Genomic DNA, 19,414 nt, shown 5'->3' on the forward strand with positions numbered 1-19,414 from the left:
CGGCTGACTTTAGTGGAGCGTCACAACGGCTGGGAAGGCGGGTGGATGAAGGCTGCAGCAGAAAAGGGTCCCCGGTCGTCTTGGACTCCACGCCACTGGATCCTGACCCAGATCTGTCAAGGACCGTGTGGTGGCTGTCTGTGCACCAGTCTCCCCACGTTAAACAAAGTCACGCACAGGCGTCCGACCCTATGGAGAGGACAGTCACACTCGCTTTGAGTGACCGCCGTTAATGATGACATGCCCCAATCAGCAACAATAGTGCCAAAGTGGAAATGGTTGAGAGTTTCAAGTTCCTTAGTGTTAATAATACCAATGATCTGTCGTGGATCATTGTCAAGCACATTGATGCGACTGCCAGGAAGACACAGCAACGCCACTGCTCCGCCTGCCTCTGCCGGAGGTGACTTACCTCGGGCTCTCTCGGCTGCTCTCTCCGGGCTAGGGATGACCTCTGCCCATCTGTGAGAGTCGCAGTGACCTCGTTCAGTGCCTCCTGGGCATCCCTCACCAGCCCTGCCCGCCGCTCACGCACAACAGCCAACCTCTCCTGCTGGTCCTCCACGCTCCCAGCCTGTAACTGGACCAGAGAATCAAAGAGTCAGGAGATACAAGCAACTGCAGATGCAGGAATCCTGAGCAAAACACAAAGGGCTGGAGGAGCTCAGCGGGTCAGGCAGCATCTGTGGAGAACATGGACAGAGGACATTTTGAGTCAGGAGCCTTCTTCAGACTGATTGTAGTGGGGGGAAGGGGGAGAAAGCTGGAAGAAGGGAGGGGCAGGACAAAGTCTGGTTGGTAACAGGTGGATACAGGTGAGGGGGGGAGGGTGTTTGATAGGCAGATGAAAGGCAGAGATGAAAGGCAGAAGCTGTGAGGCAAAAGCATTTATTTCAAGAGGGCTTGTATACAAAAACAGAGATGTAATGCTGAGGCACTACAAGGCGCTGGCCAGGCTGTATTTGGAGTATTGCCATAGAAGGCTGTGGAGGCAAAGTCAGTGGATATATTTAAGGCAGAGATAAATAGATTTTTGATTAGTAAAGGTGTCAGAGGTTATGGGGAGAAGGCAGGAGAATGGGGTTAGGGGGAGAGATAGATCAGCCATGATTGAATGGCGGAGTAGACTTGATGGACCGAATGGCCTAATACCGCTCCTATCATTTACAACGTTATGATTGAAAATTTATGAATTGTGAAGATAGAGGAAGGAACGTCATCTATTCATTCTCTCCACAGATGCTGCCTGATCTACTGAGTTCCTTCTGTACTTTGTGTTAGTCAAGAGTCAAGTTTATTTGTCATATGCAGTGGGAACACAACAATGAAATTCTCACTTGCTGCAGCCTTGTGGCACATTAGTGCAGCAACACACAAATAAATATACAATAATCAATAATATCAGTAATAGTAGGTAAGCAGACCATAACTGTGTAACTTGATGTGTGTAGTGCAGCCCAAACAAAGTCCATTGTTGCTAAGGTAGGGTTGATGTTAGTTGTGCAGTGTTCAGGAGCCTGATGGTTGCTGGGAAGTAGCTGTTCTTGAACCGGGAGGTAACGGTTTTCAGGCTCCTGCACCTTCCACCCGATGGTGGCAGCAAGATGAGAGTGTGGCCAGGGTGGTGTGGGACTTTGATGATGCTGCCTGCCTTCTTGAGGCTGCATCTTCTGTAGATCCTTTTGATATGTATGTTCCCAAAATACAGACAAAACAGTAGATGATAGCGCAACAATGTTAGGCCCACCTTACTCACCATCCGCCTGTGATGTGCAGTATCAAGTTTCGTTCAAATTGTTGCGCTATCGTGTGCCGTTTTGGCTGTATTTCAGACACATACCCCATAAAATAAACATAGCCATTTTGATCTAAAACTTCCGTGTTCAGCGTTGTCATTAAAACGCGTGCTTCGTTGAACGATGATTCCTGAGGTAAATGCTCAAATTTGTTTCAAGTTAAAGTTTCACCACTCAATATTAAAATTGTGTCTTTTTTTTTTCATCAACCGCTGTCACGACGGGAACCCCACGGGTCCACGGGTCCACGGGAACCCCACGGGTCCACGGGAACCCCACGGGTCCACGGGAACCCCACGGGTCCACGGGTCCACGGGAACCCCACGGGTCCACGGGTCGTCTAGTAACATTTAAAAGACATTTGGACAGTACATGGATAGGAAAGGTTTGAAGGGACATAGGCCAAATGCCTGCGTGAGACTAGTGGAGATGGGACATCTTGCTTAGCATGGACAAGTTGGGCCGAAGGGCCTGTTTCCATGCTGTATGACTCTAGGTAGTGCAGAGAGAAAAATACTTGTACGGAACATAGTTTCTCAGCATTATGGTGGAACAGTTCCAGTAGGTGTGATGTCCACCTCTCCCTATAGCCTTCCTCAACATAGATCCACAAAGTATAGCAGGGAAACAGGCCGTTCAGCCCATCTTGCCCATGTCAGCCAAGTTGGCATTCAGGGCTATTCCCATTTGCCTGCACTTGGCTCACAGCCCTCAAAACACTTCCTATCCATATATCTGTCCAAAATGTTTTTGAAATTCATAATTGTATCCGCTTCTACAGCTTCCTCTGGCTGCTCATCCCAGATACAGACTATCCTCTGAGTGATGTTGCCCCTGAGTGTCATAACTCACCCTTTAAATTTGATTGATTTGTCTTTTCCTGTCTGCCGCTGTGTGCAGAGTGCATGTGTGCATTTGTGCTGTATGTATGTGTGTGGCTGCACTGGTGAGCATGTATGTGTGTGCATGTCCACATGCCGTATGAGAATGGGTGGGTTTGGATGCGCATGTGTGTTTGTGCAGGCATCAGTGAGATGTACATGTGAACACACACACGTCTGCTGCATGTGTGGATATACATCTAAAGTCAGGCGTGTGAGCTCCACTGTGTGTGCACCATCTGCAGAATTTATAATGGTTTTAGGTAAACTGGGGTGACTGGAGGCAGATAAATCCCCAGGGCCTGATGGTCTGCATCCCAGAGTACTCAAGGAGGTGGCCCTAGAAATCGTGGACGCATTGGTGATCATTTTCCAATGTTCTCTTGACTCTGGATCAATTCCTGTGCACTGGTGGGTAGCCAATGTAACCCCACTTTTTAAGAAAGGAGGGAGAGAGAAAACCGGGAATTAAAGACCAGTTAGCCTTACATCAGTAGTGGGGAAGATGCTGCAGTCGATTATTAAAGATGTTGTAGCAGCACATTTAGGAAAACAGTGACGGGATCGGTCAGTCAGCATGGATTTATGAAGGGGAAATCATGCTTGATTAATCTTTTGGAATTTTTTGAGAATGTAACAAGTAGAATTGATAAGGGAGAGCCAGTGGATGTGATGTATCTGGACTTTCAAAAAGCCTTTGACAAGGTCCCACACAGGAGATTAGTGGACAAAATTAGAGCACATGGTATTGGGGGTTGGGTATTGACATGGATAGAGAACTGGTTGGCAGACAGGAAGCAAAGAGTAAGAATTAACGGGTCCTTTTCAGAATGGCAGGCAGTGACTAGTGGGGTGCCGCAAGGCTCGTTGCTGGCACCCCTGTTGTTTACAATATATATTAACGATTTAGACGAGGGAATTAAATGCAACATTTCTAAGTTTGTGGATGACACAAAGCTGGGTAGCAGTGTGACCTGTGATGAGGATGCTATGAGGCTGCACGGTGACTTGGATAGGTTGGGTGAGTGGGCAGATGCATGTGGCTAAATGTGAGGTTATCCACTTTGGTCACAAGAACTGGAAGGCAGATTATTATCTGAATGGTGTCAGATTAGGAGAAGCGGAGGTGCAACAAGACCTGGGTGTGCTTGTACATCAGTCATTGAAAGTAAGCATGCAGATACAGCAGGTAGTGAAGAAAGCTAATAGCATGTTGGCCTTCATTGCAAGAGGATTTGAGTTCAGGAGCAAAGAGGTCCTACTGCAGTTGGACAAGGTCCTGGTGAGACCACACATGGTGTATTGGGTGCAATTTTGGTCTCCTAATTTGAGGAAGGACATTATTGCTATTGAGGGAGTGCAGCGTAGGTTCACCAGGTTAATTCCCGGGACGGCAGGACTGACATACGATAAAGAATGGGTCGATTGGGCTTGTATTCACTGTAAATTTAGAAGGATGAGAGGGGATCTTATAGAAACACATAACATTCCTAGAGGATTGGACAGGGTAGATGCAGGAAAAATGTTCCCGATGTTAGGGGAGTCCAGAACCAGGAGTCACAGTTTAAGAATAAGGGGTAGGCCATTTGGGACAGAGATGAGGAAAAACTTTTTTAACCAGAGAGTCGTGAATCTGTGGAATTCTCTGCCACAGAAGACAGTGGAGGCCAATTCACTGGATGTTTTCAAGAGAGATTTTGCTCTTTGGGGCTAAGGGAATCAAGGGATATGGGGAAAAAGCAGGAACGGGGTGCTGACTTTGGATGATCAGCCATGATCATATTGAATGGTGGCGCTGGCTCGAAGGGCTAAATGGCCAACTCCTGCACCTATTTTCTATGTTTCTAAGACCATATATATATTTATATATACACACACACACACACATATATAAATATACACACATATATGTGTATATATATATTTTTTTTTTTCAGTGTGCACATATACACGTGTGTGATGTGTATCAAGTACCCATGTCACGTATGCTTACCTCCAGCAGTCTCTCCGTTTCCGTGTCACACTCCTGTAGCTGTTCCAGCAGCGACTGTGGGAAAAACAGAACCAGCTTCTGAATTAAACAATCTTCATGTGTTGGTGCGCAGAAACAAACACACTACAGAGGCGGTGAGGGCAAATACAGATGCGTGTGGTCTGTGCCCAACCCGTGTGCAGTCCGTGCCCAACCCGTGTGCAGTCAGTGCCCACTCTGTGTGTAAACTGCGACCATCTGGTAAGCGGACATGTTCAGTCCGTGCCCATCCTGTGTCTTGTCCATGACCATCCCAGACCATGATCTCTCTGTGTGAACTCTGTGCTCATCTGCATCTGATCCATATCTGGCCCATGCCCATCCATGTATGTGTTATATGCCCACCTTCTGTGAGGTCCATGCCCATCACATGTGCAGTGCCCATCCCCTCACCGTTCTGTTCTGTATGCACTCAATGCTCATCCTATGTGCTCGATGTGCGCTCCAACCCTATCCCGTGTTTGCTGTGTGTGCGCTCTATGCCCATCCCATGTGCTCCATGTGCACCATGCCCATCCCATGTGTACTCCGTGCCCATTCAGTGTGCGCTCTGTGACCATCCTATGAGCACTCCTTGTGCACCATGCCCACTCCATTTGTGCTCCATGCCGACCCTATGTGTGCTCCGTGTGCACTCCATGCCCATCCCATGTGTGCTGCGTGTGTTTTCCGTGCCCAGCCTGGCGTGTACCTCCAACAGGCCGCTCTGCCGCGTGGTCAGCTGCTGCAGCTCGGCCAGCTGACCGGTGATCAGGGGCAGCCTGGCGAAGGCCTGCACGGTGCCTGCTGCCCGCTCCGGTAACGCCAGCGAGTGCTCGTAACCCGACAGGATGTCCGCCACCTTCCCCATCTCCACCAGGTTCTCCGCTACGATCTGCAGGAATAGCAGGCGTGACCTACAGCACTGCCACACACGTGTGGAACGGACACACATCTATCTGCTTGCCCCACACATCTCCTTTACACTGTGCCCCTCTCACCTTGAAGCTATGCCCTCTGGTCTTTGACATTTCCACCCTGGGATAAAGGTTCTGACTGTCTACCCCATCTGTGCCTCTAATAATCTTACTTACTTCTATCAGGTTTCCCTGCAACCTCTGCTGTCCCAGAGAAAATAATCCAAGTCTGTCGAACCTCTTCTGATCTAGGAAAAAAACTGCAGATGCTCGTCTAAATCGAAGGTAGACACAAAATGCTGGAGTAACTCAGCAGGTCAGGCAGCATCTCTGGAAAGAAGGAATGGGTGACGTTTCGGGTCGAGACCTTCTTCAGAAGGGTCTCAACCTGAAACGTCACCCATTCCTTTTCTCCAGAGATGCTGCCTGACCCGCTGAGTTACTCCAGCATTTTGCGTCTACCTTCGAACCTCTTCTTATAGCCTTCCATCCCCTTCTAGTCAGCTGACCATTCATCCCATCAGCTCTATGCCAGCTCTTGGATCAATCCATTCCCCCCATGTACTTCCTGCTCTCCCCACATTCCCATCAGATTCTACAAGAATTTACAGAGGCCAATTAATAGAAACATAGAAAATAGGTGCAGGAGTAGGCCATTCGACCCCTCAAGCCAGCACCGCCATTCAATATGATCGTAGCTGATCATCCAAAATCAGTACCCCGTTCCTGCTTTTTCCCCATATCCCTTGATTCCTTTCGCCCCAAGAGGTAAATCTAACTCTCTTGAAAACATCCAGTGAATTGGCCTCCACTGCCTTCTGAGGCAGAGAATTCCACAGATTCACAACTCTCTGGGTGAAAAAGGTATGTCAGTCCCGCTATCCCGGGAATTCACCTGGTGAACCTATGCTGCACTGCCTCCTTCCTCAAATTAGGAGATCAAAACTGCACACAATACTCCAGGTGTTGTCGACAAATCCACAAGTCTTTGGGATGTGTGAGGAAAGCGGAGCACCCGTAGGTCACAGGGATAACGTGCAACCTTTCTCTATAACTCAGGCCCTCAATTCCTGGCAACATCCTTGTAAATGATCTCTTCACCCATTCCAATTTAATGGCATCTGAACTACGGGGAGAGGTTGGTCAGGCTCAGACTTTACTCCTTGGAATGCAGGACGCTGAGGGGTGACAGCAGGCAGTGAAGAAAGCTAATGGCATGTTGGCCTTCATTGCAAGAGTATTTGAGTTTAGGAGCAAGGAGCTACTGCAGTTGTACAGGGCCCTGGAGAGACCACACTTGGAGTATTGTGTGCAATTTTGGTCCCCTAATTTGAGGAAGGACATTATTGCTATTGAGGGAGTGCAGCGTAGGTTCACCAGGTTAATGGGGGGACTGACGTATGATGAAAGAATGGGTCGACTGGGCTTATATTCACTGGAATTTAGAAGGATGAGAGGGGATCTTATCGAAAACATATAAAATCCTTAAAGGATTGGGCAGGCTAGATGCAGGAAAAATGTTCCCCATGTTGGGGGAGTCCAGAACCAGGGATCACAGTTTAAGAATAAGGGGTAGGCCATTTAGGACTGAGATGAGGAAAAAATATTACACCCAGAGAGTTGTGAATCTGTGGAATTCTCTGCCACAGAAGGCAGTGGAGGCCAATTCACTGGATATTTTCAAGGGAGTTGATTTAGCTCTTAGGGCTAAAGGAATCAAGGGATCTGGGGAAAAAGCAAGAACGGGGTACTGATTTTAGATGATTAGCCATGGTCATATTGAATGGCGGTGTTGGCTCGAAGGACCAAATGGCCTACTATGGCACCTATTTTTCTGTTTCTATCTTAAAGAGATGTATAAAATAATGAGGGGATAGGGTGAATGCACGGACTCTTTTATCCAGAGTAGGGGAATCAAGAACCGGAGGACATAGGTTTAAAGTGAGAGGGGAAGAATTTAATAGGAACTTGAGGGGCAACGTTTTCACAGAGGGTGGTGGGTATATGGAAGGAACTGCCAGAGGAGGTAGTTGAGGCAGGTATTATAACAACATTTTAAAAACTTTTGGACAGGCACATGGAGAGGAAATGTTTAGAGGGGCCAAAGGTGGGCAGGCGGGACTCGTGTGGATGGGGCATCTTGGTCAGCATGGATGAGTTGGGGATATACTGAAGATGCGGCAGATTGCGAGTGCGGACGGGGCCTCCAGACTATGGAACATCTCCTGAGCTGTGACATGCTCAATGACACATGCACTGTAAAGGATCTTGCAGAGGCCAACGACATGGCACTAAAATTTGCTCGCTATTGGCAAACAGCTGTGTGATGACATGAATAAATAAAAAAGTTGGGCCGAAGGGCCGGATTCGTCCTATGTGACTCTATCTGTGATCTCTTCTGGCCCAACAACCCTCCCAGATCCTTGAACTGTTCCCATAAACTTGGTTGACATGGATAGGTTGGGCTGAAGGGACTATTTTCGTGCTGTATTACTTTATGATACAGTTGGTGATGTTACTTTTTAGGACCCATTCAGGATGGTTGGCAGGAAGGTCCTGAGGAATTATGCAGCTTCATGTGCTCCAAGACCCCCAGTACGTCCTCCTGCATAACATGGATGTCCTTCAGAACATCACTGATCCCCACCCTTCACAGTCAAGGCAGTCGAGAAAGATTCACTTCAGAACTTCACTTTGCTGCAGGAAAAATGTTGCCAATGTTGGGGGAGTCCAGAACCAGGGGCCACAGTCTAAGAATAAAGGGGAGGCCATTTAAAACTGAGGTGAGAAAAAACTTTTTCACCCAGAGAGTTGTGAATTTGTGGAATTCACTACCACAGAAGGCAGGACAGGAGAGGCCAATTCACTGGATGAATTTGAAAGAGAGTTAGATAGAGCTCTAGGGGCTAGCGGAATCAAGGGATATGGGGAGAAGGCAGGCACAGGTTATTGATTGTGGATGATCAGCCATGATCATAATGAATGGCGGTGCTGGCTCGAAGGGCCAAATGGTCTCCTCCTGCACCTATTTTCTATGTTTCTATGTAACTCATTCATTCTCAGTTCCTTCACAAAGGTCACCTCCATAGACTGTAACGAGGTGCATGCCCAGCACTCATTCCTGTGACAACCCACTCATTAGGTTGACGTCTATTACTGACACGTACACAGAGGTACAGTGAAAAGCTTTATTTTACATGCTATCCAAACAGATCAGATAGTACTGTACATAAACACAATCAAGTCAAGTACAATAGGTAGAGCAAAGGGGAAGATAGAGTGTAATAGAGTTCTCAGCATTGTATCGCATCAATTCCATTGACAATTCTATTTGCCTACATTTGGCCTTTGAAAGTTGTAATTGTCCCCAATTCTATAACTAGGAAAAAAAAAACTGCAGATGCTGGTTTAAATCGAAGGTAGACACAAAATGCTGGGAGTAACTCAGCGGGTCAGGCAGCATCTCTGGAGAGAAGGAATGGGTGATGTTTCGGGGCAGCCCCCCCCCCCCTCCCTTGACATCCGTCTGAAGAAGGGTCTCGGCCCGAAACGTTACCATTCCTTCTCTCCAGAGATGCTGCCTTTACCCGCTGAGTTACTCCAGCATTTTGTGTCTACTTCGATAACTGTTCATCACAGATACGGACTAGAGCATACTGTCAGGATGCATCACAGCATGGTTTGGGAACAGCTCTACCTAAGACCGCAAGAAATTGCAGAGAGTTGTGGATGTAGCCCAGTCCTTCACACAGACCAGACTCCCTAACATTGACTCCATCCACACTTCATGCTGTCTGGGGAAAGCAGCCAGTATGGAGTATGACAATGCTCCTTGACCTAAACTGAGTACCGCTGCGGTGTGGATGGGAGAAGAGGTCAGCTGTAGATCTGACAGGGGGTGGGTAGGTGTTGGAGGAGATTGGTTTGTCAAGGTCGATGTCCCCAGGTGTACCTACCTGTCGGTTGGTCAAATGCTCTTCAGCTGTCAGGTCCTCAATGTCAACGGCAGTCAGGATGGTGTTAACCTTCGCAAGTTTGCTTTCGATGATCTTTACTTCAGACTCAATCGCCCCAATCTCCTGTCAGACACACGAGTAGCGTCATCCGTCAATGACAGGATATAGTGCGGCACTCCCTCAGTACAGCCCCCCCCCCCCACACAGTGCAGCGCTCCCTCACCCCCCCCCCTCCACAGTGCAGCACTCCCTCAGTACTGCCCCCCCCCCTTCCACAGTGCAGCACTCCCTCACTCCCCCCCCCCCTTCCACAGTGCGGCACTCCCTCACCCCTGCCCCCCCCACAGTGCAGCACTCCCTCAGTACTGCCTCTCCCAGTGTGGCGCTCCCTCACCCCCGCCCCTCCCACAGTGTGGCAATCCCTCACCCCCCCCCCCCCCACAGTGCAGCACTCCCTCACTCCCGCCCCTCCCACAGTGCGGCACTCCCTCACCCCCCCCCCCCCACAGTGCAGCACTCCCTCACTCCCGCCCCTCCCACAGTGCGACACTCCCTCACCCCCCCCCCCCCCACAGTGCAGCATTCCCTCACTCCCGCCCCTCCCACAGTGCGGCACTCCCTCACCCCCCCCCCCCCCCACAGTGCAGCATTCGCTCACTCCCGCCCCTCCCACATTGCAGCACTCCCTCACCCCCCTCCCCACAGTGCGGCACTCCCTCACCCCCCCCCCCACAGTGCGGCGCTCCCTCAGTTCAGCCCCTCTCACCGTTGCGATGTACTCCACCTCCACGGCCTTCTGGGACACCGCTTGCTGCAGGGATGCGCCAGTCTCAAGCAGCTGTTCCACTCGACTCACCATCTGGTCCGTCTCAAACATTTCCCCCACCTCCCGCAGTCTGGCCCCAACCTCCTGCAGCGCCGCTCGCTTCTGCCCATTGGTGTCTGCCATTACCTATGCACAGGGAAGAGGTTTAGTGTACAGGTGCTCCCCGCCTTACGATGCTTCGACTTACGATATTTTGACTTTGCGATGGTGCAAATGGCAGCGATCCTTAGCGAACCGCCGCCGCTCGCTTCAGGCCACGCGATCACGTGTTTTCAATGCACTTTGACTTACGATATTTTCAGTGTCCGATGGGTTTCTCGGAATGTAACCCCATCGTAAGTTGAGGAGCACCTGTAGTCTGAACCAACTAGGTCCAGAAAAAAAATAGTGTCTATGTATAGGAAGGAACTGCTGATGCTGGTTTACACCAAAGATAGACACCACATGCTGGAGTAACTCAGTGGGACATGCAGCATCTCTGGAGAAAAGGAATGGGGACGTTTTGGGCCAAGAACATTCTTCAATCAAATATGGAAAGTCTGAAGAAAGGTCTTGACCCAAACTGTCACCCATTTCTTCTCTCCAGAGATGCTGCCTGACCCACTGAGTTACTCCAGCACTTTTGTGTCATTTTTTTACCTTCTTGAGTGGTGATTCTGGGTCATTGTACCCCGTATACAAGGGTGATATTGTGGCTTTTGTCCCCAGAAGTGTATGTGATAGGAACAGAATTAAGCCATCTAGTCTACTCCGCCATTCAATGATTTGAGTTTAGGAACAAGGACGTCCTACTGCAGTTGTACAGGGCCCTGGTGAGACCGCACCTGGAGTATTGTGTGCAGTTTTGGTCTCCTAATTTGAGGAAGGACATTATTGCCATTGAGGCAGTGCAGCGTAGGTTCTCCAGGTTAATTCCCAGGTTGGCGGGACTGACATATGTTGAAAGAATGGGTCGACTGGACTTGTATTCACTGGAATTTAGAAGGATGAAAGGAGATCTTATAGAAACATGTAAAATTCTTAAAGATTGGACAGGCTAGATGCAGGAAAAATGTTCCCGATGTTGGGGAAGTCCAGAACCAGGGGTCACAGTTTAAGAATAACGGGTAGGCCATTTAAGACTGAGACGAGGAAAACCTTTTTCACCAGAGTTGTGAATCTGTGGAATTCTCTGCCACAGAAGGCAGTGGAGGCCAATTCACTGGATGTTTTCAAGAGAGAGTTAGATTTAGCTCTTAGGGCTAGTGGAATCAAGGGATATGGGGAGAAAGCAAGAACGGGGCACTGATTTTAAATGATCAGCCATAATTATATTGAATGGCGGTGCTGGCTCGAAAGGCCGAATGGCCTACTCCTGCACCTATTTTTCTATGTTTCTAGGATGGCTGAGACGGGTCTATTGTCCCACTGAAGGGTGACAGTGAATATTTGTACCCCTCTATGAGGGGGAGACTGGGTCTTTTAACCCCTAATGGATAGACTGGGTCTCTGACGGGGTAGATGTCAAGGAGCGGGTAGTGGGGCCGAATGGCCTGTGCCTGTTGCTACAGCACACCTGTAGGGTGAAGAGCTGCTTGCCCAGAGACTTGGCGTTGCTACAGTCGATGGTGTCGGAGAGCTGGGCTTGTGTGCTCTGGATCCAGGCTGTGGCCGACTCTGTCACCTGGCGATAGTCCTCCAGGCAGTTGGGGATCTGCAGACAGACACAAATGTCAAGCCGCTGCTCAATCCGAGCGAGAATGAAGCTCCCTCCACACCGTCCCGTCACACACTCCCCCCAGGGTCACGCTCCCTCTACACCGTCCCATCACACACTCCCCCCAGGGTCAGACACAGTGTGACACTACCACTACACCGTCCCGCCACACACTCCCCCAGGGTCAGACACAGAATAACGCTCCCTCTACACCGTCCCATCACACACTCCCCCCAGGGTCAGACACAGTGTGACACTACCACTACACCGTCCCATCACACACTCCCCCCAGGGTCAGACAGTGACACTCCCTCTACACCGTCCCGTCACACCCCCCCCCCAGGGTCAGACACAGTGTGACACTACCACTACACCGTCCCATCACACACTCCCCCCAGGGTCACGCTCCCTCTACACCGTCCCGTCACACCCCCCCCCCCCCCAGGGTCAGACACAGTGTGACACTACCACTACACCGTCCCGTCACACCCCCCCAGGGTCAGACACAGAGTGACACTACCACTACACCGTCCCATCACACACTCCCCTCAGGGTCAGACACAGTGTGACACTACCACTACACCGTCCCGTCACACACTCCCCCCAGGGTCAGACACAGAATGACGCTCCCTCTACACCGTCCCATCACACATTCCCGAGATCAGTAATCTAGAAACTGTCACCTCTCCTTTCCCCCACCTTTTCCCCTTTCTTCCCTCTATCCCACCAGGATGTACACTCATTTCTTCCTTGTCCCCACCCCTCCCATTCCCTTCCACTTTTGTTCCTTCCTCTAGATTCACATCACGCCTCTTTTCTCCTTATCTCACAGCCATTTGCCTTTTGGTTTCTATTGTTTACAACCCATACGCTGATGATCCCACTTCCCCTGTATCGCCAGACATTGTCCCGTCCACACCACTCTTCCAATTTTCCCCCTTCCACCACAATCCGTCTGAAGAAGGGTCCCGACCCGAAATGCCACTTCTTCATGTTCTCCAGGGATGGTGCCTGAGCTGCTGAGTTACTCCAGCACTTTGTGTATTTTTTTGTAAACCAGCATCTGCAGTTCCTCGTGCTTGGATTATGGTAGCGGGGATTTTACTTCTCCGTGGATTGTCACCTTGTGGTGGTGGAGAAGCTTGTGTGGTCCTGAGATCCTGAGAGTGATGCTGTCTGGAGCTACGCTCCTGGTAGGGTCACCCATGGCGGTAAGGTCGAGGGGGAGGTCCCTGACAAAGAGCAATCCAACCAAGACCTCAATGGTGGAACAGGCGGAGGGAGGATGACGGCTGACTTTAGTGGAGCGTCACAACGGCTGGGAAGGCGGATGGATGAAGGCTGCAGCAGAAAAGGGTCCCCGGTCGTCTTGGACTCCACGCCACTGGATCCTGACCCAGATCTGTCAAGGACCGTGTGGTGGCTGTCTGTGCACCAGTCTCCCCACGATAAACAAAGTCACGACAAGGACAGTCACACTCGCTCCGACTGACCGCCGATGATAAGCGGGGATTTTAACTTTCCCAAGACTGACGGGCATTGCCTTAACGCAAGGATTTCAGATGGAGTGGATTTGTTTAGAGTCTCACTAGAGATGGAACAATACTGAAACCTCTCCAAGGCACTGTAACTGAGCAGGCAGTGGAAGTGTCAGTAGGAATCACTATGGGAGCATTCACCATAATTCTGCGAGATTCAAGGTAGTTTAGGAAAGGAATAAGACTGGTCCTCAAGTTAAGATATTGAATTGGGAGAAGGTTGACTCAATAGTGTAAGAGAGGACACAAGCAGACTGGGATCAAATGCTTGGAGGTGAAACCCAGCTGACAAGAGGAATCTTTTAAAAGAGAGTTAGAAAAGTTCGGGTACTTGTCAAATATTAGAGGGCATAGGTTTAAGGTCAGAGGGGCAATGTTTAAAAGAGATGTGTGGAGCAAGTTTTTTATACAGGTGGTCTTCAACTTCCGATCCGAGAAACCCATCGGAAACCGAAAATATCGTAAGTGGAAATGCATTTAATACACGTGATCACGTGGCCGGAAGCTAGCTGCGGCTTGCTAAGGGTCGCTGCCGTTCGCACCATCGAACTATCGTAAGTCGAAGCATCGTAAGGCGGGGAGCACCTGTAGAATGTGGTGGGTGCCTGGAACTAATTGACGGCTGGTGGTGGAGGCAGATGCGATAGTGGGATTTAAGAGGCATTTAGATAAGCACATGGTTATGGATCACATGCAGGCAGAGATTAGTTAAAATTGGCATCATGTAGAAACAAGGAACTGCAGATGCTGGTTTACAAAAAGGGACACAATGCTTTTCACTGCACCTACAACTCAAGTGCTGGAGTAACTCAGCTGGTCAGGCAGCATCTCTGATGAAAGTGGATAGGTGATGTTTGGGGTCAGGACCCTTCTTCAGAACTTGGCATCATGTTCGGCAGGGACACTGTGGGCCAAAGGGCCTGATCATGTGCTGTGTGGTGTTGTGAGGGCGGCGAGGAAGGGTAGGGTAGCAGGACCTTGGTGACCAGCGTGGTCCTCTGCTCCGCCGTGCATGCTGCCTGCTGGTGTTCCTGAAAGGAGTCCATCAGAGCGTCCATGAGCTGCTGGGCCAGACAATGGTCCACCTCGGCCAGGTCCTGTACCTCTGCATCCAGCCGCGACAGTATTGCGTGCCACCTGTCCAGCTCGCCCCACACCCTCTGCAAAAGTACAGACAACAGTCCATTGTGGGCGGCACAGTGGCGCAGCGGGTAGAGCTGCTGCTCACAGCGACAGAGACCGGGTTCATCCTGACTACGGGCGCTGTCCATACGGAGTTTACACGCTCTCCCTGTAACCACATGGGTTTTCTCTGGGTGCTCACATCCCAAAACGTGCAGTTTGTAGGCTAATTGGCTTTAGTAAAAACTCTAAATTGCCACGCTTGTGTATAGGATAGTGCTAGTACACAGGGCCATCGCTGGTCAGCACGGACTCAGTGGGCCGAAGGGCCTGTTTCTGCACTGTATCTCTAAAGTTTAAAATAAATGTTCACAAGGGTGTTGCCAGGACCCGAGGGTCTGAGCGAGTGATGTTGTACGATGTTGGTGAGACCGCATTTGGAATACTGTGTTCAGTTTTGGTCACCCAGTTATACGAAGAAAATCATTAAGCTGGAAACAGTGCAGAAAAGATTTACAAAGATGTTGCCAGGGCCTAAGCTGTAGGGAGAAGTTGGACAGCCTGAGACTTTTCCCCTTGGAGCGCAGGAAGAGGGATGATCTTATAGAGGTGCATGAAATCATGAGGGGCATAGATAGGGTGAATGCACAGAGTCATTTACCCAGAGTTGGGGAATCCCTTTCGCCTTCCAACACAGTGAGGAATGTGGAGGTGTCACTATGATGGATGTTCATGTTAAAATGTATTATGTGTGTCTTGTTGCTTTTTATTGTTATGACTGTATGGCAAATTTCATATGTCAAGGATGCTATGAGGATGCAGGGTGACTTGGACAGGTTGTGCGAGTGGGCAGATGCAGTTTAATGAGGATAAATGTGAGGTTATCCACTTTGGTGGTAAGAACAGGAAGGCAGATTATTATCTGAATAGTGTCAAGTTAGGAAATGGGGAAGTACAAAGAGATCTGGGAGTCCTTGTTCATCGGTCACTTAAAGTTAGCATGCAGGTACAGAAGGTAGTGAAGAAAGATAAAGGCATGTTGGCTTTTATGGCAAGAGGACTTGAGTATAGGAGCAAAGAGGTCCTTCTGCAGTTGTACAGGGCCCTAGTGAGACCGCACCTGGAGTACTGTGTGAAGTTTTGGTCTCCAAATTTGAGGAAGGATATTCTTGCTATTGAGGGCGTGCAGCGTAGGTTCACTAGGTTAATTCCCGGAATGGCGGGACTGTCGTATGTTGAAAGACTGGAGCGACTAGGCTTGTATACACTGGAATTTAGAAGGATGAGAGGGGATCTTATTGAAACATATAAGATTATTAAGGGATTGGACACGTTAGAGGCAGGAAACATGTTCCCAATGTTGGGGGAGTCCAGAACCAGGGGCCACAGTTTAAGAATAAGGGGTAGGCCATTTAGAACGGAGATGAGGAAAAACCTTTTCAGTCAGAGAGTTGTAAATCTGTGGAATTCTCTGCCTCAGAAGGCAGTGGAGGCCAATTCTCTGGATGTTTTCAAGAGAGAGCTAGATAGAGCTCTTAAAGATAGTGGAGTCAGGGGGTATGGGGAGAAGGCAGGAACGGGGTACTGATTATGAATGATCAGCCATGATCACATTAAATGGTGGTGCTGGCTCGAAGGGCCGAAAGGCCTACTCCTGCACCTATTGTCTATTAAAATTCCTCGAATGTTGCAAAACATACGGCTAATAAAGTATGATTGTGATTGTGATATAGGTTTAAGGAGAGAGGGGAAAGATTTAATAGGATCCTAAGGGGCAACATTTTCTGGCAGAGGGTGGTGGGTATATGGAACGAGCTGCCAGAGAAGGTAGTTGGGGCAGGTACTATAATAGAATTTAAAACATTTGGATATGAATGGTTTAGATGGATAGAAACATAGAAACATAGAAAATAGGTGCAGGAGTAGGCCATTCGGCCCTTCACAGGCATATGGGCCAAACACAGGCAGGTGGGACTAGTGCAGACAGGGCATGTTGGTGGGCATGGATGAGATGGGTTGAAGGGCCTGTTTCTGTGCTGTTGGAGAGGCAGGCGTCAGACAAAGCCCCCCCTCCCTGAGCGGGACCCCATGGTGGGTGGAGAGGGAGAGAACACACACAGTCGAAAAAGTCGGCAACTTCCGAACCAGGAAAAGACTCTGGGTTTGTGGGGATGGAGCATGGCTGCCCTCTGCTGGCAGGCAGGGGAAGTGAGTGCAGCACCCTGGGGTGGGAGAGGATCTGTCCCAGTGAGGGGCAGCACCCTGGGGTGGGAGAGGATCTGTCCCCCAGTGAGGGGCAGCACCCTGGGGTGGGAGAGGATCTGTCCCCCAGTGAGGGGCAGCATCCTGAGGTGGGAGAGAAGGGACCCTCAATCTGGGTTGATGGGAAGAGGTGTCCCTTGCTCTGATCCCCAGGGTGGGGAGTGGTGGTGCATTGCTCTGAGTCACTGGGGTGGGGAGAGATGGGTGCGGTGCTCTGGACCTGAGGGTGGGGAGAGGTGAGTGCCTTGTTCTGGGTCCCTGGTCAGAGGTAGGGGGTAGGAGAGGACCTTTCCCCAGGGGGTGGAGGATGTTCCCCAAACCGACCTTCTGCTGCTCCTTGGCCTCGCTGACGTTCTTGCTGCGGTGCTGCAGCATCTTCTCCACGTCCCGGACTCGTCCTGCCGTCTCCCTGATCCTGCCGCTCAGCTCCTCACTCCGGCCGCCCTGCAAACGAGAGAGGTTGGGGGGTCGAGGCGCGAGTCCCACCACATCCACAAGTCCACCCGACATCGCCAGGCTTACAGCGGAGAGCACACTGACTCGTTATACACCGATCAGCCAAAACATTATGATCTGATGAGCCAAAACATTATGCCCACCTGCCTAATATGCTGTTGGTCCTCCGTGTGCAGCCCCATACACAGCAGGGTGCGATGCACTGTGTATTGTGACACAGTCCTCCCGTGACCACCATTAACATTCTCTGTGACTTGTGCCACAGTCGACCTTCTGTCGGTTCGGACCAGACGGGATAGCCTTCGTTGCCCTCGCGCATCGATGAGCCTTGGGCGCCCAACACCCTGTCTGTCACCGGTTTGTGGTTTGTCCCTCCTCGGACCACTGTCGGTAGGTACTCACCACTGCTGACCGGGAGCACCCCACAAGCCTTGCCGTTTCAGAGATGCTCTGACCCAGTCGTCTGGCCATAACAATTTGGCCCTTGTCAAAGTCGCTCAGGTCTTTACTCCTGCCCATTTCTCCTGCATCCAACACACCAACTTCAAGAACTGACTGTTCACTTGCTGCCTAATATATCCCTCCCCTTGACAGGTGCCATTGTAACAAGATAATCAATGTTATTCACTTCGCCTGTCAGTGGTCATAATATGTTGGCTGATCAGTGTATAGTTCAGCAACTCAACACCCAGAAACCAACTCAACACCCAGGTTCATTGGCCTTTGTCAATTGCTCTTAAGTGTGTCGGGAGTGGATGAGAAAGTGGGATGATATAGAACTGACAGGAACCAGATAGAAGTATATAAAGTTATGAAAGACGGAGATGGGGTAGACAGTCAGAACCTTTTTCCCAGGTGGAAATGTCAAAGACAAGAGGGCATAACTTCACAATACGAGGGGATGTTTAAAGGAGATGTGCAGAGCAAGGTTTTGTTCAAACAGAGAGTGGTGAGTGACTGGAACATGCTGTCAGGGGTGGTGGTGGAGGCAGATACAATGGTGGTGTTTAAGAGGTTTTTAGGTAGTCCAGTGGATATGCAGGGAAGGGAGGGATATGGATTATCATGTTCAGCATGTACATTGTGGGCCGAAGGGCTTGTATCTGTGGTGTACCCTAGCTTCTGGAAGGACCATTGAGAAGCCTGGTAACAGAGGGGAAGAAGCTGTTCCTGAGTCTGTTGGTGCACGCTTTCAAGTTTCTGCACCTTCTGCCGGACGGGAGCGGAGAGAAGAGATGACGGGGGTGGGATCAGTCTTTGAATATGCTGGCTGCTTTTCCGAGGCAGCGTGAAGTGTAGATGGAGTCAATGGTCTGTGTGATTGTCTGGGCTACATCCACAACTCTCTGCAATGTCTTGTGGTCAGGGTGAATGGGCTGGGACACTGGTCAAGTGACAGATCTCCGAGCCTCACCTGCTCCTCCGTGTGTTCCACGGTTCCGGGGGTCTGTAGGACCCGGGGGTCGACCTCTGCTGTGGGTTCACTGCGTCGTTCTGCACTGGAGCCGCTGGATTCCACCGCTGCCTCTCGCTGGGCAGATGGAGCCTCCCAGTCTCCCTGCCAGCAACAGAGCAGCATTAGAAACAAGCCATTCAGCCCTACACGCCTGCTGTACCGCTAGGTCACATCACGTACTTCATTGGGACTTTAGAGGGATAGTATAGAGGGATATGAGCACATTTACTGGTGCCCACCCCTAATGCCCATTCCATACAGATGCCCCCCATTCAACCTTTCCCCCACATCGTGCCCCTTCCTACCTCAGGCTCAGTCTCCGACGCCCCATCGCTCTCGGAGCCCCCGGCTCCCCGCTGTGCCGTGACATGCCGCAGCCAATCCTCAATCCCACCGCTCTCCCCTGGCACCTCCTCCCTCTCCCCCGGCAGCTGGTCCAAGCCTCTGTGTCTCTCCTCCATCTCCGGTACCCAGCTGTGGAGAGAAGGCAGAGGGGA

General features: G+C 50.3%; 1 protein-coding gene across 1 annotated transcript in view; it reads right to left on the reverse strand.

Annotated features, from left to right (window-relative positions):
* LOC144597539 (nesprin-2-like) overlaps positions 1-19,414 on the reverse strand; it is a 76,028-nt gene that overhangs the window by 40,730 nt on the left and 15,884 nt on the right. Inside the window, exons 9-18 of the mRNA XM_078407018.1 lie at positions 19,223-19,391; positions 18,876-19,019; positions 17,330-17,449; positions 14,599-14,781; positions 11,943-12,080; positions 10,328-10,513; positions 9,562-9,684; positions 5,401-5,583; positions 4,671-4,724; positions 413-580 (exon numbers count right to left, since the gene is read on the reverse strand). Of these exons, the coding sequence (XP_078263144.1) occupies positions 413-580; positions 4,671-4,724; positions 5,401-5,583; positions 9,562-9,684; positions 10,328-10,513; positions 11,943-12,080; positions 14,599-14,781; positions 17,330-17,449; positions 18,876-19,019; positions 19,223-19,391 (1,468 nt within the window). The remainder of the gene's footprint in view (positions 1-412; positions 581-4,670; positions 4,725-5,400; positions 5,584-9,561; positions 9,685-10,327; positions 10,514-11,942; positions 12,081-14,598; positions 14,782-17,329; positions 17,450-18,875; positions 19,020-19,222; positions 19,392-19,414) is intronic.

This window comes from Rhinoraja longicauda, chromosome 10 (assembly GCF_053455715.1).
Source record: "Rhinoraja longicauda isolate Sanriku21f chromosome 10, sRhiLon1.1, whole genome shotgun sequence".
Lineage (NCBI taxonomy): Eukaryota > Metazoa > Chordata > Chondrichthyes > Rajiformes > Arhynchobatidae > Rhinoraja > Rhinoraja longicauda.